Source organism: Oreochromis niloticus, linkage group LG1 (genome assembly GCF_001858045.2).
Source record: "Oreochromis niloticus isolate F11D_XX linkage group LG1, O_niloticus_UMD_NMBU, whole genome shotgun sequence".
Lineage (NCBI taxonomy): Eukaryota > Metazoa > Chordata > Actinopteri > Cichliformes > Cichlidae > Oreochromis > Oreochromis niloticus.
Genome location: NC_031965.2, coordinates 10769721 through 10785351, shown reverse-complemented (window position 1 = coordinate 10785351; position 15631 = coordinate 10769721). Strand labels below are relative to the sequence as shown.

At 39.9% G+C, this 15631-nt stretch overlaps 2 protein-coding genes across 9 annotated transcripts in view; both read left to right on the top strand.

Moving 5' to 3' along the window:
- Nucleotides 1–6652, top strand: part of csnk1g1 (casein kinase 1, gamma 1) — a 33957-nt gene extending 27305 nt beyond the window's left edge. For 4 of the 8 annotated variants that reach the window (XM_025901899.1, XM_025901958.1, XM_019353486.2 and 1 more), the window contains 2 exons: nucleotides 1601–1624; nucleotides 2403–6652. In XM_025901899.1, the coding sequence (XP_025757684.1) occupies nucleotides 1601–1624; nucleotides 2403–2457 (79 nt within the window). In that variant the 3' untranslated portion in view covers nucleotides 2458–6652. The remainder of the gene's footprint in view (nucleotides 1–1600; nucleotides 1625–2402) is intronic. The other 4 variants (XM_005455695.4, XM_005455694.4, XM_005455698.4 and 1 more) reach the window with 1 other exon arrangement.
- A 1534-nt stretch (nucleotides 6653–8186) lies between these two features.
- LOC100699764 (40S ribosomal protein S17) lies at nucleotides 8187–13468 on the top strand. Its single transcript, XM_003450784.3, has 5 exons — nucleotides 8187–8278; nucleotides 9028–9179; nucleotides 12141–12246; nucleotides 12449–12514; nucleotides 13341–13468. Exons 1-5 carry the CDS (start codon nucleotides 8276–8278, stop codon nucleotides 13416–13418), a joined length of 405 nt encoding a protein of 134 aa, XP_003450832.1. The 5' UTR covers nucleotides 8187–8275; the 3' UTR covers nucleotides 13419–13468.
- Nucleotides 13469–15631: the final 2163 nt, after the last annotated feature.

The window sequence follows — 15631 nt, the reverse complement described above, 5'->3', positions numbered from 1 at the left end:
TTCATGTAGTTTATGTACACACTGGTGTTCTAGTAACATGTCTGACAACATCAAAATGAGAGCGAGCGCACCTCAGAGCTTATTGCGCGCTATTAAACCCCCAAACACCCCAGGAAAAAATCACTTATTGCATACTACATTCTAGTATGCTTTACATATAATTACCTATGAACTTGTTTTAGATAAGCTTCAGTTCAGCTGTCTGGGAAAATTTAATGCTGAAGCGATTAACCATGAACCGTCTTTAACAACAGTGTTTATAAATTGTTTCCTTTTTGCGAGTCTCCTCCTGAATCTCCGAGCTGCGTGTTCTTTTTAATGTGCATTCATTTCTGTCTCTGCCCAGATGGCCGGCCTTGCTGCTGTTGTCTCCTTTCACACGATTGCGTGATATGATGATTGGTGTGTTTTGTGCCCATCTCTTTGATGCCCCATCAAACAAGAATTTTATTTTATTTTTATTTTTTTAATGACATAATGATGGCAAATTTATTTAAAATTGGCCTTAAAGGAAATATTTGGTGTAATTAAGCTGAAATAATACGACATTTTTATTCACAATCATGGACTGAATCTAAAAAAGACAAGCAGCTGTCTTTATAGGACCAGTTTAAAATGTTAAGCCTCAGTTGCACAGCCCTAGAGACTGGTTGGTGACCGTCTGGCAAACACAGGTTGCTAGGGAAAAATGTCTATTCTCCCCAACTTTATTGGCAAGTGGTTGCTGGCTGTTGCCGGCTTTTTCCATTTGAAAGTAGTCACAAAGAGTGTGTTGCAGTGAAAACCTCGGCTTGGGCGCTAATGGACTGACACAGTCACTTGTAGTTTGCATGAAACTAACTTGTCTGCAAACATTGTGAGCTGTAGTGGAACCAGGCCTGTGGGCCTAGAGACTGATCCATTAGACTCTACAGCATCCTGTGTCCAAAATAGGAGACAAGTTAACGTCACATGATTAGTGGTCACGCGACTGAATACCTGCATGTTCGGGGGTTTTTTGCATTAATATTTTCACCTATTTATGGGATAGAACAAATGTAGTTACTTAATTGTTTTACTAAACAAGAATAGTTAAACTACATTATCTTAGTACTTGTCGTAGCATTAAAAAGTCTAGCCACCCACAGTGCACTTTTTGCCAGTTTTTTAAGTGAGCACTTAAATGTCAACTCTTGTGGTCGATTGTGTTTAACATATTAAATGAAATATTCAGAGAAAAACAAAATACAGCAAGTATAAGGAGAAAATGATCTACACACCAAACAGCTTTTGTTAAAGGATTTTTTTGCCTACGCTAACATTTTAGAAACATGCTCAAAATGTGATGCCGTATCATCCCCGTTCCCGGGAATTCTAGGAGACATAATAAGCTGCAGGGATGTTCTGTGACCTTCTCTGTGACCTTCTCTCTTTTAACCTCTCTTAACTTTCTGTCTCTGTGTCCACCTGTGTCCTGTTGGTGCGTGGGTGTGCATGTTTGTGTGGCATGTTCCCAGCCCCATCATCTCGGTCTCGCTGTATTAATCTATCTTTCTTTTCTCTTTACACTCCTCCCTCTCTCCTCCTCCTGCTCCTCCTCCTCCTCCTTCTCCTTCTGTAGCTGCGTGAAAATGCTCAACCTGTGGTGAGTCCCTCTCTGCTCGTCCACATCAGACTCATGGGACAGGGAGTGGACCAGCCTAGGCTGGGCCCAGTGGAGTTATTTACAAAATGTAACCAGACTCTCACTGGTGCATATTATATAGTGCCCACAAACACTGTCAGCTGTGTTTACTGCCAAGTTTCTGCCCGTTTTCTGCATTTATTAAACCTTGCTGCCTGACAAACATTAATACATAATATCAGGCCAGAAAGAAAAACTCAGTGCTTGAGAAAAGTCTTTTTAATTATGGCTCCTTTATAACTAAACATTTGACTTTAGGTTACAGCCTTTTTGCATGGAACACCACTATTTGTTAGATATTAAATGAATCTGAGGGTACCCAGTCACTGTCCTATGTCTTAATCTGCTTTTTTCTTGTCTTTGTATGTTCTTATTAACCGTTGAGGCTCACCGTGTCCTGTGACTTTTGTGTTCACTGCTTCTTTTTTTATTTATTTTTAAAGATTTTGCCTAGGAGAAGTATTACCTTCAGAGTCAGTTTGTAGTTTTTGTTCCTCTGCCATTTGTCTGTTAAAATGGTGGGAGGTGAATACGCAAACGCTTGGTGGATGGGAGTACATCCATCGTGTCCATGTTAAGGTGTTACTGAGTTCTTACTGTTCTGCTTTAAAAGACAAAGAAATAAGACTCCGATGAGGCTCCTGTGATATTTAACACACTGCCGTGTTTGTTCTTTCTCGTGCTCCATCTGACGCTTCTCTCATCCACGCGCTCATTTAACGTCCACGTCTTTCTGCAGGTGTTGCTGTTTCTTCAAGCGGAAACGGAAGAAGAACACGCCACGGCACAAATGATCACGCAGCACCAGCCTGAAACGTTCCAACTGTTCGGCTCAGTCGATTGTGATTTTATTAGAAATCAGTAAGGTCCCGTTCAGAATAGAAGAGGGAGTCATCTGAGAGATCTTGATTGAATTGTTCTCCGTTTTTTGGACAAGTTTAAAAACGGTTTGCTGAGATGTACAAGATGCTTGTGTCTTCTCGTGGGATTTTTTTTTTTTTCGTCCTTCTTCTTCGCCCTCCACCCCTCTGTCAAGCTGTGCCGGGTTGTGTTGCAGGTCAGTCGGCCAAATGGGAAAAACCTTTCTGATGGAATTTTGCAGAGGATAATCTCTCTTTTTTTTTTTTTTCCTTCCTCCCCCAAGACTCCCAACATCAGTATTTTTTTTTTTCTCTTTTTTCTCCTGAAGAGGAAGAGATGGCACCTCCTGTGGAAACTTGGTTCATTACGAGTCCTGCTTGACTCATAAGATCATTAACTTCAGTTCCCTTCTAATCTCCTAAATGCATCCCGCCCTCAGTTTGCAAACTCATTATGACACAAAGCCCTTTATGATGATTCCTGATGTAGGAACTGAATGTAACACAAGAAGAGCCAAGAGTGTAACCGCCTATCGTCACATACAGGCACAAAGAGCATCAGTCTGCCATTTGGCCTCTGCACGTTTTTTTTGTTGTTGTTGTTTTCTTTTCCCCCTGTCCTCCAAAGAGGTCAACCCTGGGACTGGGACCGGGGCCTGAGACATCAGACAACAGAGACACCTCGTGTACAGTGTTCTCTGAGGATGATTTCTGCTCATGCTGCTTGGTTAAAGCGCTCCCCTTAACCTCGCTGCTGTCAAAACACACTACAGTCTCTTTGGACTCTCCTGCAGTTTTTGCTCCTACCCTTCGCTGAGCAGCAACATGACACTTGTAGATGCAGGGGAGTGGGAAAACAAATGCTATTTATGCTATTTATCTCGGTTTCCACCAGTTTTTCCTACTAATTCTTACACATACGCACTGAATGTATGGACAGTAAAATAAATGACTTTAAAGCATTTATATAATCTGTCACGTGCACAGGAAAGAAATTGCAGTTGGGGAGTTGAGACCAATGTTTAAAAAAAAAAGAAAAAGAAAAAAAAAAAGGTGACCAAAACTAGGTGGGAGGGTCTGAAATGTTGTTGATCTTGTAGACATTGGGGGATGCTTTGGAATAACATGAGGAAAAAGTGATGTGAGGCGCTTTTGGAGAATCACAGCCTCTGAAACGCTTCTGTCCAATGCCTTAACCCCCCGACCAACCTACTGACCGACCAACCGACCGCAGTCACATCACCAGTTGGATGACACGTTGGCGGCATAGTTAATGTGAGATTTCAGTGTCTTTTTTTTTTTCTTTTTTCCGTCCCCTCCCCTTTTGGGTATCCTGTGTAATAAAGAGTTGCAGACTGTTCCCAGCTAGTGTGAGAGCAGTTAATGACTTCCCCTTTGTTGACACACTGAAGATGTATTCCCAAGAAAGTGATGCCAAATGGAACGTTTTGGTGTAATGATGTGTAACGGTGTTACAGATGTCCCCCCCGCCCCCCAGTCACCCTTGTGCGTACCAGTGTGAAGACCCCACGTGCTGCAAAGTGGTGTGTGACATTTGGACGACTGCTGAACCCCCTTCTCCTTGTCAGCACGGGGAGAGGAGAAAAAAGAGAGGGCGGAGAAGTGAACCTGTCTGTACCATTCTCAATCTTTATTTAGTGTCACGGAGGACTGCCTTGAAACAAAATCCTCAGTACGTCACCTTGCCTATCCTCCTAACAGAATGAATTACCATATGTGTGTTCTTTTTCTTTTAAATTTTACATCTTATGCTAATGTGAATTTGTTGAATGCAATTTTTTTTCTTTTTCCCATTCCAAATAGCCATGTTTTTATGGGGAAAGAGAGGTTAAACAAACAAAAAACAAGCTTGAGACCATGACTGCACTACATTTGTTGACCCCGGCTTTCCCTGACGAGACCCTGCCTTCTTAATACTGTACTTTAAATGTGCTTATTACTTTAATTGTAGCTGCCTCGTGTGCTAGGCCTTCCCTATAGGGTGCAGGGAATACACACACACACACACACACTCTCTTCTGTTTTTTGCCCCACCCACTTTTTTGTTTGTGTGTGTGTGTGTGCCATGACAGCTTCCATTCACTCCATTTCCCTCTGTCCACACACACACACACACTCATTCATCCAAGACCAAGATGAGTGGAGTTTCAGGTTTGTCTCCATCATCTTTAGAAATATGATGTTGTAGATGTTGCAGATTTTTCTCAATGAATCAGTATGTAAACCTGCTTGTTATATGTATTTACACTGTATAGCTTCCAGTTTATTTTATTTTTTTTAACCCCTGACACGTTGGTTACTCTGGGGTCTAAGTTATTGTGTTATTGAAAGTACTTGAATTTGAAAATCTACGGGACCTTTTCTTCTTTTCTTTTTTTACCCCTTTTCTTTTCTCGGGCGTTACCATAGTAATTCCACACATAGGATTTGAGGGGAACGGTGGGAAAACCAGGCTATCTGAATGACAGGTATTCATGTCTCTGATATGTCTTAATGCCTCTTAAAGTTTATTTTTTTCCCCAGACAAACACGTGATGTCAGCTGCCTGCGATTGCCCCTGCTTTCATCAGCAGCGGCTTGGCCATTTCATTCCAGCTGCCTGAGGAAAAAACTCAAAGTATTCTGATATGGATATCCAGACTGTAGCCTTCAGTCTTTCCCCCCCCATGGATTTCCCTGAGTGCCATTTCCTGAGACTACTACTAGCCCATGCCTTTTACCTGTGCCAGGAAAATATGAAGTTGAATGTTTTATTATTTTAGTTTTTTCTGTCTTTGGATCATCGCATTCCACCTTGTGTCCTTGAAGGGGTCCGCTGTCATTTTTGGGAAGAATCCTCCAGCAAACGTGGCTCAGCGCAGCAAAGCGTTGCAGTGAAAGTGTTTCAAGAGTCGTTCCCATTGGTTTCTTTCATTCACGATGTCACTGGAGAGAAACCGGACACCAGGTTTATTATTCCCGAGTCGGATGTTGTGACTGATCATCTTTGCGACATTTTCTTCTTCCGTTAAAGCTTGCGGGTTGTCCAGCTCTTCAGCTCCCGGCTGAAATGCTCGATATGTTACTCTGATGTATCCGCTTTTCTTGCTGTTGGCCTCATGCAGAGTGGTATAGGAGTGCTCTGTGTGATTTGTATCTGCATGGCTTACCTGGAGACGATCTCTCTCTCTCTCTCTCTGTCTCCAGCAAATTTCCTCACCTGTAGGGCTCGTATACTGTTGGGTCAGTGAGTCAGTTTTGGCTTCCAGGCCTCATGTAAAATACATCAAACATTTTCATGTCTTCGTTCCTTTTCAGCGGCCATTATTTCTTACACAGTTCACTTCAGTCAGACTTTGGATGTGTGTAACTTAGTCAAAGCAGAGGACGGTGTGAAGTGTGAATGAACGGCTTCGGTCTCTTTGGGTTCTCTGGCACTTTTTCCTCGTTGCTGTACTGTAGACTTACTGTGTGTTGGATTTACTGTATTTTTTTTTTTTTTTTTTTTTTTTTGTTGTTGTTGTTGTTGAGGGAGAGGCCTTGGGTGACATTTGCTACAATATTGTGATGATTATTTGAACTGTAAATTGTACAGAGTTCACAATTGTAGTCTGTTTTCTGTTGGGAATCCATATAAAATCGCATTCTCTGATCATTTTTTCCTTTTTTTTTTTTTCTTCTTTTTTTTTCCCTGACTGTGGAAAATCAAATTGTACAGCTCCAGAGTTTATCCTCCTCCCTCGGCAGTTTTTTTTTTTTGTTGTTGTTGTTTTTGTTTTTTTTAGAGCCTATGATTAAGAGGAATCTTAAAACTGTAAATAGATATTATTGTGCTGAAATATGAATGTCACTTCAAAAATGTATTTGAATGAGTTAGTCAAGGGCTTCAAGAATGAAGGACCCACATTTCTTTTTATGGTTTCATATTTTTGATTTGCAGAAAGGTAAAGGTCCTTTTTATCTGAGATGCCTATGTTTTATTTTGTTTTTTGTTTTTCTCCTTGGATTCATATAATACAATGTGTCACACATGAACCTTATAAAAATCACTTTTTATTCCCTCCACACCTAAAGGGAAAACTCCAATTTGCACCCTTTTTTATGTAAAATAAAAGATCTCTCCACCTTGTGGGCATGTCTCTTGTGACGTGATTTTTGTACTGTCTGCTTCAGGAAATGTTTTGACTTTGATCAAGTTTTTAATGTGTGTAACTTATGAACCCAGCAGATTTGGACCTTCATATTCAAAAACAGGAAACTGTTTTCAGCTCAGTGTCTGCATAAGGATCTCTGACGCTTTCTATCAGTTCAGCTGTTTAAAGACAAGTTATAGTTTGTTTTAGAGTTTGATAGAGGAGACCAATACCAATATTTTAGAGATTTTAAAATTTTGATATTCCAATATATCAGCCAATATTTTTTTCCTTACGTGGAAGTTTTATACTGCCCTCTGGTGGACAAACAGTGCAACACCAGCTCTTACAAGGTTGAAGGGTGTTTCTCCCATCTTTTTCTTAATTGTATTGGTTGATATTAATGCTGATACCTATAGACTGGCAAATGTCTAATATTAGGCTTGCAAATAAGTTGGATGGGTTGATAAAAATGGACATTTGTGTCACAGCAGCCAAAACAAGAATGTGGCTCATTAAAAATAAAGCTTTTACCATCAAATAGCTGAGGAAAGAAAATACACAAATAAGCTCACTTGAATTAAGATGTGGAAAGGTCAATCTGCAGGTTTTGAGTTAGAATTGGAATTTTATAACAAACTCAAATTTTGCTCTTTAAAGATTTTTAATGCCATTATGGCCGGCCAATGTAAACGGACCATTTCAAAACAAACTGGTGCTGGAGGTACAAAAGCTTTGTTTTGCATCTGTCACAATCAATAAGGCACTGCACGTAGTTTTAAATGCTAATTCAGCAGCTACAGCATCATGTAAGTTGTGAAATGGTTTTAACAAAGACAGGTCAGATTTCTTTTTTTTAAATTTATTTATTTATATATATATGAATATATTTATAATCCTAAGATTTATATCTTGCTGCTCTAGACAGCTTGAAAACTGTCACTTAAAAAATTGAAATATATTTCATGCTCTAAAATCAAATTTCCCCAAATCCATCTTGGACTGAGACACTCTTAGTCCCATGGGGCTGCTTTGCACAGAAAATATTTGAAAATAAATAATTTCATATTGTGGCAAAATGTTAAACCTCTGAGCAGTGCACTCCAGGTTTTAATTTACTGTATCAGTCTAATTAGTTAAAAACATAAAAAGGTGACTGTAATTTAAAAAAATGTAACTGGTTATTTCTCAATTTTTGTATTGCTGCAAAGTAGTGTATGCATATGAACGAATGTTTGTGCTGTTAAAACAACTTGTCATCTGTAAGACAAAATTACAAAATGAGGTTCAAATCTCAAAATGTTGATTTAATTTTTGTGTGTGTGTGTCAGTTTGAGTTATTTTCTCAGCATTTTGAGTTTTTAAGGCTCAGCTCAACACTAACCATGACCCTGACACTAATCCTAATTCTAATGTTGATTTATTAAGTTGAAATTTTGAGATAGAAATCCAAATCTTGATTTGTGTGCGTAACACAAAAATAGTTCACAGTAACGTGAAGTTTTCTCCTCCCACCGCTGGGCGGCGACACTGCTCGCTACGCTGTAGCAGCGCTGCCTCTAAACTATAAACTTCCGGTGTGAGCGTTCGTTAACCCTTTTCCACCGGTCCGAGTCAACATGGTGGGTCCCCGGAAAGCATTTCATCTTGTCGTCCTCCACAATCCTTCACAATCCTCACTGGCTGTCCCGTCACCGAGCGGCTACTACCGTCAGTCTGCACACAGGCGACACGAAGATTTATAAAAGCGGGTTTTCGACGCACTTTGGTGGCGTTAACCATGTAAACACAGACTGACTGCTCCCGAAGTAACCGGGCACCAAGCCGCAGGTTCGCGGTGCACCTTTACGGGCAGTCGGCAACAGTTTGGCTCCGCTCGTGTTTGTATGCTTCTCATACCGAGTTTGTGTCTGTTAGTTGTTGGAGGAAAGTTTGTTCATAAGGACAACTTGACTTCAGTCTTTAGCCGTCTTTACCGTGGTAATGTTTTGCACGGGGTCTAGCTGCTCGGTGACTTGAGGATGGTGATGAGCTTGTGTTCAGTGTACTCAAAATATGTTTTAACGTTTATTGGCCATTAATGTCTAAATATATAAGTTTCGTCTGTTAAATAAGCCGTTAAATGTGATTTATAGACGTTTAAACTCACTTGACATTCCGTCATATAATCTGTCACTACGTGATTTTAACATGTAGTCAAGCGTGACACACTTTGCCACTAAAAGCTGTCATACCTTTTCTCTTATGCCAAAGTTTTTAAACTGCAGACAGTGTTATTGGGGGGAATCAGTGAAGATATTTGAAATGCCTTCTTCAGCAATTCATACAGGTGAAATCTAAAAAGTCTGTGTGCCCCCTCCTCCTCCTTCAGGGTCGAGTCAGGACCAAGACGGTCAAGAAGGCCGCCAGGGTGATCATCGAGAAGTACTACACACGACTGGGCAATGACTTCCACACCAACAAGAGGGTGTGCGAGGAGATCGCCATCATCCCTAGCAAACCTCTGCGTAACAAGATTGCAGGGTGAGTGGGGTTTCAGCTGTGTGCACTCCTGCTTTAGCCTGAGATCATGATTTGTTAAGCACAGATTTAAGGCAGAGGATTTCAGATACAGCATGCTGTTATTTCTTCAGCACAGCTTCACTATCCTGAGAGATCAAACATTATTTATGAACCTCTGTCCCTTTCAGAGCACACCGCACAGGAGAATGTCAGAGCAGCCCACATAGATGTATTTGAGGTCTGGTGGGGCCAAGCGTTTAGCTAGCTGACTTGTAGATGGTAGTAATTTTTTCCAAGTGTAGCTTTAAATCAAACTCTGGCTTGGTTTTCCCCTTGGTGTGGTTCCTTTGTGCTAAAGTGGCTCAAAACGGATGTAAAAAAACAAAAACTCTAGTGGTTAATTTATGTTGAACTTTATCTGACCTCAGTCTGACCGCAGGGGTAGGGTGTTTGCAGTTCGCTGGCAGTCCAGTGATGGCCCGTCTACCTGCAGTGAGCTTTGTTGTCAGATGGAGGCAGTGTACAAAGTATGTGGTATAACCGGTCTGTGGGCCACTCTTACTTGTCTACTGGTGGCCCATTGGCCATGGAGAAGAGTGAAGTTGGAACAAACAAAGAGCTGAAGTGAAGCAGATTGTTTAAAAACAGTGAAAAATGTACACTGTCTATGCTTTTCATGCCGTATCTCTGAAGTTGTTTTTCATGGTGAAAACAAACTTCCCGAATCTGTGCCCCTTGTCAGCCAATCAGAATTAGGCAAATGCTTATGTCATCAGTTTCCAGTGATGTTAAGTAAGGATTTTGAAGGACTGCAAAGCAGCAAATCTGTGGTGGAGCTGTTGGGGGAAAAAAAAAAATGAAGTTTTCCAATCAGCTGTTGCATGTTTGGGGTGCAGAGATGGTGCACTCAAAGTCAGAACCTCTGAGAATTCCTCCCTCTGATTTCCTGCAGCTCGTCATGTCAATGAAACATGAATGCTGTTTTATTCTTGAATTCAGGCTTTGTCTTCATTTGTGCAGGTTTGTTTTTTGATATTGAATGAGATTGATATGTTGTGTTTTACATGAGTGGCATCTACTATTTTTTTTTTTTAATCATTATTATTATTATTATTATTATTATTATTTGGGGGGTTGCTTTTTGGGTTTTCTCATTTTTTTGAGAAAAAGGTGACACATGATTTATAAGTAGAGCTGGGCGATATAAGACTTTTTCATATCACGATGTGTTTTTTCATTTCAGGCGATAACGATATATATCACGATATAAGCCAAATAACTACATTTGTAAGATTTAAATGTGCCGTTGCTCACAAGTAAAATGTGAAATAATTAGCAGCTTGTTTTAATTTAAATATTTATTTCCCATAATAAGTTCAACAGGGTAGATGTACTTAAGGAACATGAGACTTCAGTTTCGGATAAATAAAGGCAAATATTGCAAACTACACAAAACGCAGCCGCTAAAGCGTTTAAGTTTCAAAATAAGAAACAAAATTTTAATTCTAAAAATAAATCTTAGTTTGTTTTACAGAAGAACAGACAAAATTGACTAACTTTTGTCAATATCAAATAAACTGATAACTAAAAGGAAATTCTCAATCTCTCCTTGTTGTATAGCTTAGCTTTTCAAACAGTTTTAACAGTTACTTTAGTCTGACAAAAGCCGAATGACGCTTTCAGTCAGAGACTGAGCATGCACCGCTTTATTGTATTTCCAGACTTGCTTTCGGCACAATTTACAGTGCGCGCTACTGTTTTTTGTCAGACTTGAAATAGCCGAAATACCTTCACACTACGGAACTTCTATGGCCCTTCTGTTCGACAAGCTCTCCGGCATTGGAACCATCATCGTTTTTTCTTCGGTAACCTTCGCTCACGCCCTCGGTTGATTTTTCTCTAGTCAGCACACTCACTTCCTTCATTACCTGGGCAGCCCGGCTGGCTGCTTCCCAAACAAATACACATGTGCGCCTTGACACTTGTGCTGCACGTAACAAGTCACGTGACGTGACGCTGTGGCTGTGATTGGTTCGGCTCTGCGCTACTTAATTTGGATTGGCTGTTCTTTTTTTCTTTCTTTTTTTTAAGAGGACAAGAGAGATGTCTATCGCAATAGTTTAATTTTTCTATCGAGAAAAAGTTATTTCGCAATACATATCGTTATCTTTCTATCGCCCAGCTCTGTTTATAAGATATATCTTCTTTGTGTCTCTTGAATGAAGGCGGTGAAGAACCAGATTGGCAATAAAGTTTAAATGTGATTCAGGTTAGGGACAGTGCATTTGCTTTACAGCGAGGTCTGGTTCAAGTCTGCTGTTAGGCAGTTCGCATGTTCTCTCCGGGTACTCCCGCTTCCTCTCGCACTCAAAAGGCATGCAGTTAAGTGTGCATGTGAGTGGGAATGAGCCCTGTGACAGACTGCTGACCTGTCCATGGTGTACCCTGCCTGTCAGCCTGATGTGATTCGGGGGGAGGTTGTTTTGGGGGATTTTTGGTTAGTTGGTTAATTTAAAAAAAAAAAAAAAAAAAAAAAAAAAAAAAAAAAAAAGCAAAAAAAATACTCAGCTGGTATGAGTGAAACCATGTTTCTGCAGGTGAAACGAGTTGATGAGCTTGGAAGACGATTCATGTGAAGTGGTTGTTTTTAGCTGAAGTCGTTTTTCTCAGATTGTTAGATTCTGTGTGTGTGATGTGCTTCTGTTATGAACCTGAGAGCTGGTGCACAGTAGCCACTCATTTAAACTCCACCATTACTGTTTTGAATATTTTATGTGTTTGGTCTGAATTAGCTAAAACTTCAGACATGCTGAACAAAAGTTAAATCATAAAAGTTGTTCTGTTATAAACTGAGAAACATTTTTATTTTGCTGCTGGAGGTTTGGAGTACATAGAAATGTGAACTGCTTACAGTCAGAAAAAAATGATGTGTACTAATCTGCTGTAGGTTTCTAATTGTGTGTTTGCTCACTTGTGTCTCAGGTATGTGACACATCTGATGAAGCGTATCCAGCGTGGTCCAGTCAGAGGAATCTCAATCAAGCTGCAGGAGGAGGAGAGAGAGAGGAGGGACAACTACGTCCCAGAGGTCAGTTCACTGTCTTCTGTCCTCCCCGTGCCTTAGGTTGCACACCTTGTGTCGGGCTACATTGAGCTGCTGCCGCTCGAGTGTCCACGGGTTTCCTTAAGCATCTTTGTTGTCACTGAACATTTCTCTCCAGCTGTTGCTGGAGTAAACATGGAGGTGAAAGGACAGTTCAGGTGGCTCATTTGTGTCTCTCATCCTGTAGATTTCTGCTCTGGACCAGGAGATCATTGAGGTGGATCCAGACACAAAAGAAATGCTCAAGATGTTGGTGAGTGTCAGATGTTATTTGCTGATTTACTTGGTTGCCACATAATTGAAAGTCCTGAATTTGCAGCAGAACCCTGACATATGATTTCCTTTAGTAACACTTAATATTTTGATAAAGAACATAATGGACACATTGCAAAGAAATTGCCACATGTAATTTATCAATAATGGCCATTTAAGTACCAGTGTGTTTAGTGGGCGTGGGAAGGAAGTAGTTCTACACACATTAAATGAGTGCATTAAAAGGGTGGAGCAATCACCTGTTCTTTAACTGACATTTACATTTTTAACTGACAACTGACTGAGTTTTTGAACAGAGTTAAAGTACACCCATATTTATATGTCATGCGTCCATTTAGGCTGATGAGCTCTGGTGTGTGGTTAGAGCAGGGTGAGCAAAATTAAGAATCCAATACATTAATAAGCAGAGAAAACAAATATAGAAACAGAAAACACTGGCATGTCTTCTCCTTTTTCTGCGACTTCTGTAAACATTTTTCTGAGTTTATGGGCTCAGAAAAATGTCCTGGACATGTTACATCCTGTGGAAAACGCTAACATGATGATGGAAATGTTCATCTAGAGGCTTCATAATTGGACTTTACTAAACACTGACTGGCATCACAATGGCTGCATCCACCTGTAATCCAGTCGGAGTAAAAATGAGAAATAGTCTGAGCAACAAAGTCACTTGTTGAAAAATTGAGTTATTTCAGTTTAATGTTTATCATTAGTTTTTATTTAGTCTGTGGTGTCATTGCTAGCTGAACTGTCGTGTCAAAGCTTTTAACTTGGTCATTTAAATCACTAAAACTTTCTTCTTGTAGGACTTTGGTGGCCTTTCCAATCTTCAAGTCACTCAGCCATCCATCGGGATGAACTTCAAGACGCCACGAGGACTTTAAAATCATGTTTAATAGCTTCTGAATAAAGACAGTTGTTAAAAAATGTTCAATTTAAAGCCTCTTTGATCTTTCCTAAAACATACATGAACATTAAGGAGTGCACATTTTCATCAGCCAAACTGCTCTTACTGAGAAAGCCAATAGAAGCGCTTTGGATGGGTAGTGGTAAATGAATAGAGAAGAGGCTCATTGCATCATGGGAATCCACAGTATGCCGATGGTACTTTTAAGTACTCAAGTATGAATTTGAAGTACTCGCATAACACTATTCTGCTTCAATAGTTGGGCAGTGGTATTAACTGAATCAGGTGCTTCTAAAGCAGTGTTTGCAAGTAAAAGTAACCAAGTTAACATTTAAATGAAGTTCTACTTTATAAATTTTAGTTCTATAGCCTCTTTTACATCATACATATTGCAACCGATTTTTCTACACAGCATTAAGCATACACTGAATTGTTAATGGAAATATTGGCCAAGGAAAATCTGATTTTAAAAACTTTAATACTCGAAACCTTGAGTAGACTTGAGGTTTCTACTAAACAAATGAAAACATTTGGTAATAATGTAATTTCACTGGGCTGAGTCAAATCACACAAAGTAGTTGGTGTAATTAAAGTGATCTGTACTGCAGATGCAATGCCATGGTTTTAAAGAAGGGGGGGGGAGAGCATTCATGGCTGGTGTTTGAAGCCTGCCTGCATCAGGAAACCAGCCCCTAGCTTGGCCTTGTACAAATGACCAACATCCATCCATTCCCTTCCACTTATACTTTTCAGGGTTGCGAGTGGTGCTGGAGCCTAGCCCAGCTGTCATAGGGCAAGAGGCAGGGTACACCATGGACAGGTCGCCAGTCTGTCGCAGGGCCGACAGACAACCATTCGTACTCATATTCACACCTATGGGTAATTTAGATTGATCAGTTAACCTAATCCCACTAATTGCATGTCTTTGGACTGTGGGAGGAAGCTGGAGTACCCGGGAAGAACCCACGCAAACACGAGAACATGCAAACTCCACACAGAAAGGCTGTATTCCAATTCAAGGTCTGCAGCCTTAACAGTCCACAAGGGCCGCGCACTCAAAGACCGCTAAGGCCGGAAGTGCGAGGCCTGTGAAATGGGACGCTCTAGCCTCCGTCGCGCTGCTCAGGTTGCCTAGCAACCATGACACCAACCACTGGAAACGTTTCATACAGCATTGGTTGACAGAAATGAAGGAGAAAATCTTTTGTTCATTTGTTTTTGTATTTGTATGAGCTTTGTTTGATTTGATAAGTATCTGGGACTGAGACCACGGCACTGTAAAACATGACTGCTGGGCTTCATTTCTGTACTGAACAGTCATTTTAAGATTAGTTAGTAGATAACAATTAGCTAATGTTGTTCATGAGACTAAAGCCATCTCACTTTGGTGATCTAAATATAATATGGCCAATATTAAAGTTAGTATTATATTAATCATGATTAGTTATTACAGCAGTGAACTTGAACTCTGTGTCAAATGCTGAGCTTCAGTAAAGATTCAAGTTGCAGTTATTTATATTTCCTATCACCTTAAATCTTCACTCAATGGCAAGTATCTTTGACAGTGTATATATAGATGTATGATATATATGAAACAAATATTGTTCTTTTATTATGTTGGCATTACTAAATTTGGCTCAATGCTTACATATATGTATAAAAAGAAAATGTACGAGCTGTGCTAACTGTTTCTGATAGAAGAGTAGACTGATATATTAAATATTCCTTTATTAGGTGAGAAAATCAGACCATGTCATAACTGCTTTAAGTCATACAGAATAGATATCAGAGCCTTGAACAGGCTGACTTCTGCTAAATGGGTCAAACTGGGCAGAAAGTATACAAACACATAACATCCTTATAGAATATGATGTAACACTATAGATCAACTTACCTCAGAATATATAAAGCATATAAACAATTACAGCAACATGATACAACAAACACAGCAGTACTACTAATCCAAAATACTCAAAGCTTCATAGAACTGAAACAAACATTTATTTTTAGCTCCATTCTGCTGCTGATACATACTTTAGGTTTCTGAATATTAAACTTGTTGCTGCCTTTCATAGTGTGTAACCTGAAGGCCCTGAGTACTTTCTCCCACACTGAAAACACTGGGATGATAAAATTATTTGAACATTACCTAATAAGACTGATTCAGGACAGACAATTAGTTATGTTAAA

Coding starts and splice junctions, on each gene's coding strand:
- LOC100699764 (XM_003450784.3), top strand. Junction 12,247..12,448: donor GGGACAACTACGTCCCAGAG/GTCAGTTCACTG, acceptor CTCATCCTGTAG/ATTTCTGCTCTGGACCAGGA. Junction 12,515..13,340: donor AAGAAATGCTCAAGATGTTG/GTGAGTGTCAGA, acceptor TTCTTCTTGTAG/GACTTTGGTGGCCTTTCCAA.